Below are 13229 nucleotides of genomic sequence, written 5' to 3'. Positions count from 1 at the left end.
GACATGGTATTAATATCTCATAGATCAAGAGTGATTACTGATAAATATGTTTGTGTGTGTGTTATATTTATGTTTGTAGCTCTAAAACTAATATTAATGTTATTTGCAATATTAGGATGAGTAATCTAGGGATGTCTCTAGATTTAAGGGACACTCACAGTAGTCATCTGATTTCATTTGACGGCTATAAGTATTATAAACAATATCAAAATGTGTTCTACAGTGATGCATAGTTTTCGTGAACAATAAAAGAGGTACAATATCCATATAAACAAACAATCATTGGATCATCATCCAACGGTTGTGATTAAATGTCTCTAAAAAATAATAATCTAGGAGCATATCTAAATTATTTTTTCTATATATAAATATGTGGACAAGTTACCTAACATTTGAATTATGATGAATTATGAGGGATATTATTTTTTCATTTGAAATAATATTTTATAAAAATAAACAATCATGGTACTTTGTTGTTCAAGAGTGTTTCTCCATGGACATTCGTACTAAAAAAAATATTTTTTCGTACTAAAAAATATTTTTGAAAAATATGAGCGTTCATTTTCTTGCAATGAATGCATATCTCTTTCCATGTTCTTTATTCCTAATCACCAATGTTTGCTTGTGATAGAGAAACAACAAAACAATCACTTGAAACATAAGATTCCATACTATTATTATTATTATTATTATTATTATTATTATTATTATTATAGTATCTTTGAAGTGAAGTTTGGGTCTCTATTGATGTTGTTGATGAGATTTATAAGAATTGGGTTGTAGATGGGAGCTCACCATTTACCAGCCATTAGTTAGTTAACCCTAACTTTATGGAAAAAGCAATTAGGGTTGGAGAAGGAGACCCATCACTAATCATCATTATTATTTTCGTCTCCCTTTTCTTCTTATTTACGTTATTGCCATTCTGCCATGCCATCAATGAGTTCAGAAGTTGTTGTCACGTGTGCCAAAACAACGTGGGGTTGTCACGTGATTGCTTTTTATTATTATTATTTTTTTCTTTTTGATCTAATTATTTCAACTTTTAACTTTTCTAATCATGCAAAAGTTTAGGCCAGTTTCCCAAGCAAGTTCTTTGTCTAGTTGGTTTCTATTCCTCAATGAATTAAGGTAGAGAATTTTTTTTATTTTTTTGGTTTGGTTTTTTGGTTGCTTGTGTTTTACTTCTTGGATACTGTTGTGATATTGTTTTTATTAGCCTGGAAAAGAGTTGGAAATGGGACCAATGAGTTATGAGAGTTTGGGCGGGAGTATGTTTGTGGGAAGACAAAAAAAGTACACAAGTTTTTAATAATTAGAGGGAAGTTTTGTTTCATATTAAATTTTATGTTTTAAATAATAAGAAATGTTATAAGATGTTTGATTGAAAGAATAGTGGCTATCACCAAACTGATTTGGTCATTTTATAATTTGAGAATTTTAGTTAGTCATTTTCATGGTAAATTAAATTGTAAATTTTTGTGTGTGTATATATATAACGTGCTATGATGTAATATTTGTGAGGAGCTTTGTTTTTACTCTTTATTTTATTTTTATTTTTATTTTTATTTTATAACTAAGAATTGGATGTCTACAGTTATGAGAGCAATGATATAACAAAAGCATAATTTGAACTATTTATATATAAATAATGGCTTCAAGTTTCCATTATCATCTTTTCTTCTTTTCTTTAAAATGATTTTTTAATAAGAAGGCTTTCTTTTAAAAAAAAACATGTTTCAATAATTTTCCTCCTTATAAAAAAACTATATTTTTTTAAATAAAAAAGGGGGAAAAATTGCAAGTGCATACATATTATTTATGATTTATCCACATGTTCTTCATGCACCTAAAAAAAGAAAAAAAATTTAAGAAAAGCCACTCTCTCAATCTAAAATATGGTCTAAAATGTCTTCCTATGAATAAGAATGAGTTGGTGAACTCTGAATTTATCAAAATAAAATACAAAAATTCAAAAATTAAAAATCACATAAACTACAATGTTTCCACTCATATATATATATATATATATATATATACAACTTATCCTAAAGATTAAAGACTTTTATAGCAAGACTAGCAGCCACACCCTCTTCAAACTTCAAACTATGTAGTCATTCCTTGACAACTAAATTGACCATCTATTGGCTAACCAATTGCCATCACCTTTATTTTTATTTCCCTTTTGATGTTTCTTCTACCATACTTTGTATAATTAATTATTATTACTTTCTCTAGTTCCAATTTTACCAATAAGTAATTTACCTACCCTCTCTCTCTCTCTCTATATATATATATATGATCAAATTCCTTAAATTCTTTTAAACACTAAAAGTGTTTAAAATAAAGATTTGCATTTGTTAATCCATCATTTATTATTTTGCACGGAGAACCGTCAAAATATGGATAATTTTTACATTTTTTTAAAATTATTATTATAAAGCAACGTGTCCGTGGTGTGATACTTCATTTATTAATAAAATCATCGTAAGAGTGGCAATCTCGCAAATCTAGTCGAATAAATGGGCTTCTTTGTAATTATATATATTCAAAATTTAAAAAATTAATCAATTTTAATCTGAATCTTGTGGTCTCATCGGCCACCATCCACCAACCCGCTTCCCGAGTTCCTCCCTCGTGCGCTGGTTATGATCACCTCCGGTATGATCACCGCCTCCTCCCCCACGTGGGATGGTGTTCTCTTGCTATCGGGTAATCCGATAACCCGTTAGTTGAGTCGGATCTTTCACTCGCATCCGACTAGGCTTGTTTGGCTGGTTAACAAGTTTTGATTATGGAAACTCAGTGAATGATATCATAAATTTCCATCAATATATATATATCTTATTTTTTTTCTAAAAAAAATAATAAACTATAATACTTAAATTAAATGGTAATCCATATCTTGATTTTCTGTGTATTACTCCCAACATTAGGAGAGATTTAATATTTTTTAAGAGGTGATTAGTCAGGATAACTATAACCATTTAACTGTAGGGAAGCTCTACTTATTCTTTTCTCTCTTATTATTGTTTTGTTTGTAAAATTGTTTAAACACTATTTGTTATAAAAATTGTTTATCTTTTACTTACAATTTTTTTATAAATAGAATCTCATTACTTTTATTAAAAAAATAATTATTTTTTAAATCTTTGAATGGATTAAATTTATTTGTTATGGTTTTTTCACTTGAAGTGACATTTGATACAGTAAATTACCCATGATTTTGATTTTAGAAAAAATTAATAGTAATGGTAAAAAATAAAAATAAAAATTTGTTTATTTTTCATTTATAGTCAATGATTTTTTAACTAGTTTATAAGTATATTAGTCAACATTTTATTATATTATTTTAATAAGTCTATTATTTTGTCAATATAGTCATTTACATCATTACTTCTTTTCTTTTCTCCATTTTTCACCTCCTTTAAAATGTCACAAAATATGAATAGATTCGGATGCGGGTGAAAACACAACACCAAATCCGACCCGTTTACAAGAATAGAAAGGAGTATCCGGTGAGCATGCCTTAACTTCACCGCGAGAAACTATAACCATCTTTGTGATCTAACAACCCGCCCTGTTTTCTCTCTCTCTCTTTTAATTTGTGTACTTTTAGTTTTTTCTCACTTGGAATTTGGGGGGTAGATGAACTACTCCTTCTCGCTCTCTATATAAAGCCTCACAATCCCATTGGTCTCTCTCACGCTTGCCACGATTCGCGTAGTAGTCCGGGTAGGATTTCTTCTTCATTTCCTCCTCTTCCTCACGATCTTGTGTTTTTTTGGGGAAATTTTTGGTCTTGGATTCGATTGTGGAGGCTTTTTTTGGTTTTTCTTTTTTTATGTGGATCTGGGGGTTCTATTGGCCTGGATTTTTTAGTTTGGTGTGCAGTGTTTGAGTTTGTGATTTGTGGGTGATTTTCTTTTCTTTTCTTTTCTTTTTCATAATTGTTTGGTGTGGTAGGTTAGATGAGCTTTCAGTTTAGTGGGATTTGGTCATTAGAAGTTAGGTGTGATTTTTTATGGCATGAATGTGGGATCTGGAGGTTTTTCTAGAAAAAAGTTGGGACCTTTAAGTGTTTTGGGGGTTTTTTTTTTCTTTTGTTGCTGATTGGGAATTATGTGTGTGTTTGTAGATTTCCCAATTTGATTATCAAATGCCGCTTTTGAGGCTCTGTTTACCGTTTCGTACTAAGTGAGAATTGCTTTTTGAATGTTATGAATCTCAGTTAAATGATTAAAAGGATGTCCTTTTGAAATGATGGCTTGGATGTTGGTTCCACGATGAACTGATGAGTTGCTTGAATGGACTTTTTGGATCATGAGAGTAGTGGTTGTTATAATGCACTGATTTAAGTTGTGAGGACTTTGGGTTTGTTTGGTTTTTGGTTGCCCAGGATTACTCCATCTCTGAGTTACTAAAGTTGCAATCTTTTTCAAACTCAGGTAAGCAAATTTTGTATCATATCTAGATTACTTTGGAAGTATGGAATGGCTGAGAAGAAGATAGGAATACTACGATGTTGCCGATAGATGTCAAAGGTTCAAGACAACCTCTGTATAGGAAGCAAAGCTGCCAATGAGCTTTTTGAGCAGAAAAACTGTGGTTTTATAGTCTCTTTGTTAGAATGGGAGCTTTTTAGACTTTGAAATTAGCCAGTGTGAAGCTAGTCTGAGGTAGTGCTTAATAGATCTCGGTCTCTTGAGCTGGTTATCAAATTTTGTTAGAGAGAGGGGAGGGAACTCTATATCCTATTTTTTTATATAGTGAAAAATGAGGAATAATGAAGATTGAGTCTTAAACGATGTGGTTTTTAAGCCTAACACTGATCCATGGGTTGGGGGCAGGTTTACTGGATTATTACACAAGCAATGGTATAGGCATGAGTTGTGGTAAATAATGTGTTTAAGAGATCATAGATCCTATAGTGATGTGTCAACGATATTTTGATATGGTAGAAAATTCTTGAACTGAATATAGATGCTGTGTTGTATGAAAGGTATATCAGTGAATTAAGTCTGAGTTTATAGATGAGGTGGTGACATAAATGTAGGAAATAATGTGGCTGGTATAACGTGCAACAGCTAAAAAGATGGCCCACACATCATTTAACTTTTATAAATAAAAGGCAACCACGGAGTTATCAGTTTATTCCATATTATCTTGTATGATGGAACTTGTTCTCTATGATAATGAGCATAAAAGTAAGTTTATTTTCAAATCTTGGAACATTTTCATCCTCTTTGGTTGCATAATTTGCAAATTCTGGTACTGGCTCTAGTGAAAGTTTGATGACATTTGGTGCCTGATTCTATTAAATAACAGGCTTTGCTGTTGGTTGTGACAAATAATTTGGATGGTCCTATAAAGCTTGTCTAATGTTGAGCACATTGTCTATGCTGTGATAAATATGAATTCCACCAACTAGCATTAGTGAAACCTGAATGAAAGCAGCAAACTGACAAAATTAGCATGAGTGGAGAAGTTACTAATTGAGAATTCCAAGCTAATGCATAATGTTTCAAACTTTCCATTCTCAACAAACATGTAACTTTTGTGTGCAGCACAGATAACTAATCTGACATGAATTTGCAGGTTGAGTTGCTTGTCTTTCTACATCATGGCTAGCGGACAACTTTTTTCGCGGAATTCACAAGCATTGTTTTACAATTATAAGCAACTTCCTATACAAAGGATGCTTGATTTTGACTTCCTTTGTGGTATGTAACTCCTTATGTCTGTGATATAGGAACATAATACCTAACATTCTTGTTAGTGTTATGGATGTTGTACATGACATTGATTATTGTCTTCTTTTCTAGGAAGGGAAACACCCTCAGTTGCTGGAATAATCAATCCTGGTGCAGAGGGGTTTCAGAAACTATTCTTTGGCCAAGAGGAAATTGCTATTCCTGTTCATTCAAGGTGAGACAAGTTGATCATATTCAGTCATTTGCGAGAAAACTCAATTCTTGTAATGTAAGGGAAGCTCTAGAACTCATTTCCATTTGGTCTAATGTATACAATATGATAATAATTGCCATAAGACCCTACCGCATGCGTTAAATTTTGCCTCATACACTAATATTGGAGTAGATTTCTCGTTATTCACTGTTCTGATGTCTAATTTCCTAAATGAGGAACATTTACTAGCTTCGCTATGTTCCTTATTGTAAATTATCAAAGGGAACATGTGCAGTCTCATTATATATATTTTTTATTTTTATTGAGAGCCATGCAGAGCTCCGAGTGGTGCATCATAATTGGATACTATTCATGGCAGAACTTGTGGAAAGCACTTTCTATCTATTAGAGAGTGAATGTGTGGGGGCTTAATGATAGTATTATTGGGTTATCCAAACCCAAGGCATTATTTCATGATTTTCTAGTTTTTGTGTTGATACAAAATTATGCATATTTTATGATTGTGGGCTATATTGTGAGGATGACTTAGCAAATCTGAAACCAAGTTATTAACCATTGAAATTATTTTTGATATAAAACAGTCTCGCTAACTTTTGGTTTCTGGCTAATAATCGGAATGACCATTCATATATGTTACAATACTATCGATGTAGTGTATCATATGATTGTTCTAAGTTAAATGCTTAAGATAATAATTTGATATAGAGTTCTAACACTTATTTTAAGTTTTCTTTAGCGTTGAAGCAGCTTGCAGTGCTCATCCAACCGCAGATGTTTTCATCAACTTCGCATCCTTCAGAAGGTTGGTTCTCTTTTTCTGTTTCTTTTTCTTTAAAATTAGTATCTCATTGTGATCTTCATTGTTGCTCCACTTGCTATACTTGCAGTGCTGCTGGCTCATCTATGTCTGCTCTGAAGCAACCAACAATCAGAGTTGTAGCCATCATAGCTGAAGGTGTTCCAGAGTCGGATACAAAGCAGTTGATTGCTTATGCGCGAGCTAATAACAAGGTAGAATATAGATGAAGGTGGCGGATAAGGGAAATGCCTTGTGAACGTATTTATAAAATGAAGGGATAATGACATTCATGTCATGGGAAGAATTACTTGCAAAACTGATTTATCAAACATTTGATTAGTTGGAACTTTTGCAATTTTCAATATTATTTTGGCTATCAGAAAATTGACATCGGTGTGTAAGAAGTAAGATGCTATGGTTGGTTAAAATAGACTTGGGGATTGTTTTGCTTTTTCACATGGTAATTGGTTGTTTTATGAATGCAAATGTCAGGTAATACTTGGTCCTGCTACTGTTGGTGGTATCCAAGCTGGAGCTTTTAAGATTGGTGACACTGCTGGGACTATTGATAATATAATCCAATGCAAGCTATATAGGCCTGGTTCGGTGGGATTTGTGTCCAAATCAGTAAGTTCTTCCTTTTGCAATATTCTATCAGTATTCTACTTTGCCCTCAAATTCCCTTGGCAGCTATAGGTTGTGACATGTCCTTACACTGAAGGAAGCTCATAAGTTCGACTTTGAATTCATTAGTTGGTGGAACTATTAATTTGGATTCTTCTTACTCTAATGGGAAGTTTAAGCTCATGCTTTCCGTGAAGTAGAGCATTTAAAAAAAAAAAAAATCTTTTAGGTTTCTAATTGAAGACAAATATGACCGTCTGCCAAGATGGGGGACTGGAACAATTTAGAAATCATAAACTCTGAAAACTAAATTAACATCTTTAAGTGTCAGTTATTGCCAGATAAATTTTAACTGTTTTTTTTTTTCTTTTAGTTCATTATATTTGATAATCTTAATTTTAATTCTCCTTTGACTGTTGAAATAAATGTGAATAACCATCTTATTTTCTTTGAAGTATCATCTGCTGATTACACTATCAATTTACTCATATTGTTCATCTCTGAAATGTTTTTGTCACAATCACAGGGAGGCATGTCAAATGAACTTTATAACACAATTGCACGTGTGACAGATGGAATATATGAAGGTACCTCAATCTCCATGGTTTTTAGCTTTTCTCATTAGCATTCATCATGGTATTAGTGAACTCACGGATTCTGATGGCCTTTTTCAGGCATTGCAATTGGAGGAGATGTCTTTCCAGGTTCAACTCTGTCTGATCATATTTTGCGGTTTAACAACATACCACAGGTAATCTCCATTTCAATGCTTACCCTTTTTTAGGGTTTTGACATCTCACATTTTCCCTTATTGATATCTATTTTTGTTTATCATTGGAAATTAACATGAAAACAGGCATAAGTAAATTTTCTATGTTAGATTCTCTTTCATCAGCACTGAGGCTGAGGTGAGGACGTAAATGATGTTAAAACAGTTAATAGGAAGCTCCTCATTTTTGTAATGACTAATGGTTAAACAATGCAAACAAGAACACTCAAAAAACAATTGTGAACTTAAATTGTGACATAAGCAATGAGAAACATTTGATATTTTCTCAAGGAATTGGCTGTCACAATAATGTCAGTTGAACAGTCACCTTCTTTTATAAGCTTCGATCCAACAATCTAAAATTTATGTTCTCTACTATCAAAGAGCATAAACTGAATTCATTCAAGCTACCGACTTTCTGTAAGGAACCACCTGCAGGCTGTGCAGTTAGTGTCATTCATTTATGGTTGTCTGTTATTCAAATTTTTTATTGACTTGGTAATTTTCTTAATTGATTGAAATTGTCAACCATATATCATACTTTGACCTTTTCTATGGGCATGAGAGAAAACTTAATTTTTTGTCATTAATATCTTTTTTCTGAATTGTGGATTAAAATCTTGATGCATCTAAATCCTTTCAATTCTAATATATTGGATGGTAGATAAAAATGATGGTTGTGCTTGGGGAACTTGGTGGGCAAGATGAATACTCCCTTGTTGAGGCCTTGAAGGCAGGAAAAGTTCACAAACCTGTGGTTGCATGGGTCAGTGGAACTTGTGCAAAGTTGTTTAAGTCAGAAGTGCAATTTGGACATGCTGTGAGTTACTGAATTATATGCAATAACTCTTTTCTTTTCTGAATGTGGTTATTATTATTCATAATCCTTTTGTCTTAGAGTTTGTTGTGGTTGGTATTTCTATGTTTATAGGGTGCTAAAAGTGGTGGTGAATTGGAATCTGCTCAAGGAAAGAACCAGACACTACGGGAAGCAGGAGCTATTGTCCCAACTTCATATGAAGCATTGGAGACTTCCATTAAAGAAACTTTCGAGAAGCTTGTATGTTTTTCCTCCTGCAATAATTTATCTGTTTTACCCCAATATCATTTTATTGTTTTGTAGCCTTTTTATTTTTATTTTTATGTTTTCGTTGTGCTAAATGTCATGAAGCTACATATATTATATGGAACAAAGCTTTGTAAGATTCGGTAAGAACCCTGTGTGTGGCATATATATGATTTGCTTAAAAGGCTTATCTACTGGAGCTTCTACTTTGCATGTTTGACTGATTTTCTTTTGGCTAATTTTAGGTTGATGAAGGCAAAATTACCCCTGTATCTGAGGTTACACCTCCTCAGATTCCTGAGGATCTTGACACAGCGATTAAAAGTGGGAAGGTTCGGGCCCCAACACATATTATCTCTACGATTTCAGATGACAGAGGTTTGACTAATGGATCCCTTTTAAGAGTTGGGTGTCTATGGTTGTACTGTCTATCTCACAACCCCCTCACAATGTAACATCCATTTGCAGGTGAGGAACCGTGTTATGCTGGTGTGCCAATGTCTACCATTGTTGAACGTGGTTTTGGCGTTGGTGACGTCATCTCTCTTTTATGGTTCAAGCGCAGCCTTCCTCGGTACTGTACACAGTTCATCGAGGTGGGATAGTAGTAGTAATGGAAAATATTTTATGGTTATGTATTTTCCAAGACTGAGAACCTTGTTAACATCTTGCTATCTGGCTTAGCTGTAGATCATCATAGGTTTGAATATAGATCAACTACATAACCCATCTATGGGTGCTCTTTTGTGGTTATAGATCATTCTGGTTTATAGCTCACCAAGCGTTGTGGTTATTTCCAGATCTGTGTCATGTTATGTGCTGATCATGGGCCCTGTGTTTCTGGTGCTCATAACACCATTGTTACTGCCAGAGCTGGCAAAGATCTAGTGTCCAGCTTGGTCTCAGGTAATTATTCATCAGAAATTGATGTCCATTGATGTTGTTTATGTTCAATTGGCTGCCCGTTAGTGGGAATTGCATGCTATATTGATGGGCATAGGATTCTGACAAGAACTGGTTTCAAACATAGGTTTGCTCACCATTGGCCCTCGATTTGGTGGTGCGATTGATGATGCTGCCCGTTACTTCAAGGATGCATATGAGAGAGTGAGTAGTCTTCTTGAATTCCTTACTTGGTTGTTTGCTTCACATGATCTTCACAGCATTTTTCCTGTTAACCACAAGCCTTTATAAACATTTTTGAAACAAATTTGTTTATCTCAGGGTCTAACTCCTTATGAGTTCGTTGAAGGAATGAAAAAGAAGGGCATCCGTGTACCAGGAATTGGGCACAGGTAATTGCTTTGCTGCTTAACTTTAGACCTTAATCTGAGATCATACCGCTCCATGTGTTGTCTTTATAAATGTCCAGACCTAGTTCCTTGTCTTTATAAATAGCCCTATAGCAGCTCCCACCGTGTAGTTGAGAGCTATTAAATTTTTTCGATGATATTTATTTGATTCATATGATTACAGAGATCATTATATATCTGTTTCTGTATGCCTCTTGCCTGTATAGCAGATTTCCAACATTATAAACACATAACTGCAAATTATTTACCGAATTCTTTTTAATGATGATGATAATTAGATAATAGAGGGTGTTGTCAGAACTATCATAGTTTATGGGCTAAGGTTTTGGGCAATATTGATTGTTATACAATGGGTATAGTTGATAAAATGAAGTTAGGTGCAAAGAGTCACTAATGAAGCTTCACTAGTAGTTCCATTATATTATGCTGAATTCTAACAATAAGTAAAACTATTTAAGTGACGATGGAATCACAGAACAGCGACAACACATACTTGTTTGGTTTGCTTATCACATGAAGAGAAGTTTGTCTTGTGGTCCATTACCTCTCAAAGTGTGATTTCTTGTGTCTTACTTAGTACTGTAACTTGTGTCTTTGTTTGCCTTATTCTGTGAAGGATCAAGAGAGGTGATAACAGAGACAAGAGAGTTCAACTGCTGCAAGATTATGGACACAACCATTTTCCATCAGTAAAATACCTCGAATATGCCGTCCAAGTTGAGACCTACACTTTGTCAAAGGCAAATAATTTGGTTATGAACGTCGATGGAGCAATTGCATCTCTTTTCTTGGATCTCCTTGCCAGCTGTGGAATGTTCACCAAGCAAGAGATGGATGAAATTGTTGACATCGGTTATCTGAACGGACTATTTGTACTGGCACGCTCAATCGGTCTGATAGGGTGAGAGAACATACTCCATTTTTCTTTCAATTTCTCAACCCCGAATTCATGCTAAAAACGCAAAGCTTTTAGTCTTTTTTCCGGATATAATTTTGTGCCTTTGTGAATCCACAGGCATACATTTGATCAGAAGAGGCTGAAGCAGCCTTTGTACCGTCACCCGTGGGAAGATGTTTTGTATGCCAAGTGATCCAATTTCCGAAAGGAGTGATCGATGATCGATTAATGGTTATTGTTTTAGTAATTTCTATGTGTTTCAGGACTAAAGCTTCATAATGTGGCCCTCTTTAGAATTTGAGTATCAATGAGACTTTTTTGAGGCTTATCATGCCAATCATTTACTGTTTATCTTCATTCCAGTGTTCTTACACTTGATTGGAATGCAAGAGTTAAAGTGAAATTCTTGTGGCTTAGTTACTATACATTCATTATTGGAAGGGGCCCCTCTTTGTTTGTTCATGTATTTTGGTATCCTTGATTTAGCCAAACAAATGATAAAATATGAAAAATAAAAATGTATTTTTTTCTCTTTGGAATTGAATTAGTTTTTTGTGATTTTATGTTTTAACTAATAACTATTATTATATTTTTATTATTTAATCAAACTTGGTGGTGGTTGTGAGTACATTCCAAGATCTATATGTTATCTCATGTCTGAATTTTTTATTTTTATCTTTTATTTTTCTTATAAGTTGAGCATTTTATATGATATTCAATAAGGACTCTCTCAACCCCACATACCCAAAAGCTAGCTTGCTTTATGATTCAAGTACTTTTCACTTGAGATAATTATTACAATTTTCATACCAAAACAAATATTTACATATATATATATATATTTTTTTGAGAACTCCGGGGTTTAAAAAAAATAATATATATATATATATATATATATAAATGTGAATAAATAACATACAGTCAGGAACGTATATGAGAAGCACAAACTCAAGCTTTATAACACCAAGTGTTTTTACTAATTAAAGTAACCGGTGCATGCATGTAGACTCAATGGTTAAAATTATTTTATTTATATATTAGTAAACATTTATTGTTTAAAAGGTAATACTATTTAAAAATTTATTGATAATTTTTTAAAAATATTAAGAATTAAAAAAAAAATAGTGGATGTGATAAGTAGGGGACCAGGGGTGATTTGGAGAAAAGAAAACTCAAGCTTTACAACATCAGTGTTTTCACTAGTTAAAGTTTATAAACTTTAAACTTGATTTTTCAACAGAACATGAATACGTTATATAGAAGACTGGTGCTCGTAGACCCAATGGTTAAAATTATTTTATTTATATATTAATAAATATTTATTATTTAAAGTAAAAAATTATTTAGGAATTTATTGACAATCCTTTTAAAATTTTTTTTTATTGAGAATTAAAAAAAAAAAAGAGAAGAAATGGTGGATGTGACACGTTGGGTGATTTTGGAGAAGGAGGAGGTGTCATTAAGGACAGAGCCCACGTGCAATTCAGGTGGTGTGTGCTCCCCTGAAAAGTATGTTTGATGTTGCGCTCATACGATTGCAATTGTCTTATCAACATAACCCTCTTGTCCATTTTACTTGGACAATTCATCACCACACGTTCATTTCCCAACAACCATCATTTTTCCAATGAAAATTACACAATTTTTTTTTTTAAAAAAATCTTTTTTCTTTTCAAAATTTTATTTTTTTTCTTCATTATATAAATATATATATATATATATATTTTTAAAAAAAAGATAATAAATGTTTGATTTTGTATCTGATTTTTTAAATTAAATTTTCTTTTCCAAAATAAAGACAGTCTAGACTTCAGGAATGTCTTTTCTATTAT

The 13229-nt window shown here is 32.9% G+C and overlaps 1 protein-coding gene across 2 annotated transcripts; it reads left to right on the top strand.

Moving 5' to 3' along the window:
• Positions 1 to 3604: 3604 nt before the first annotated feature.
• On the top strand, positions 3605 to 11859 carry LOC120264761 (ATP-citrate synthase beta chain protein 1). 2 transcript variants are annotated; one of them, XM_039272587.1, is made up of 17 exons: positions 3605 to 3735; positions 5599 to 5723; positions 5826 to 5928; positions 6665 to 6730; positions 6816 to 6939; positions 7220 to 7354; positions 7878 to 7938; positions 8026 to 8102; positions 8785 to 8940; positions 9052 to 9180; positions 9432 to 9564; positions 9655 to 9782; positions 9987 to 10092; positions 10217 to 10293; positions 10411 to 10481; positions 11116 to 11400; positions 11515 to 11859. In XM_039272587.1, the coding sequence occupies exons 2-17, from the start codon at positions 5624 to 5626 to the stop codon at positions 11588 to 11590; spliced, it is 1827 nt and encodes a 608-aa protein (XP_039128521.1). In that variant the 5' UTR covers positions 3605 to 3735; positions 5599 to 5623; the 3' UTR covers positions 11591 to 11859. The 2 variants fall into 2 exon arrangements, with proteins under 2 accessions (XP_039128521.1, XP_039128522.1); XM_039272588.1 differs by lacking the exon at positions 3605 to 3735 and adding an exon at positions 4322 to 4448.
• Positions 11860 to 13229: the final 1370 nt, after the last annotated feature.

The sequence above is a fragment of the Dioscorea cayenensis genome, chromosome 7 (assembly GCF_009730915.1).
Source record: "Dioscorea cayenensis subsp. rotundata cultivar TDr96_F1 chromosome 7, TDr96_F1_v2_PseudoChromosome.rev07_lg8_w22 25.fasta, whole genome shotgun sequence".
NCBI classification, from domain to species: domain Eukaryota; kingdom Viridiplantae; phylum Streptophyta; class Magnoliopsida; order Dioscoreales; family Dioscoreaceae; genus Dioscorea; species Dioscorea cayenensis.
Note: the sequence above shows the minus strand (reverse complement) of the source record. Positions and strands in the feature narration are given on the sequence as shown.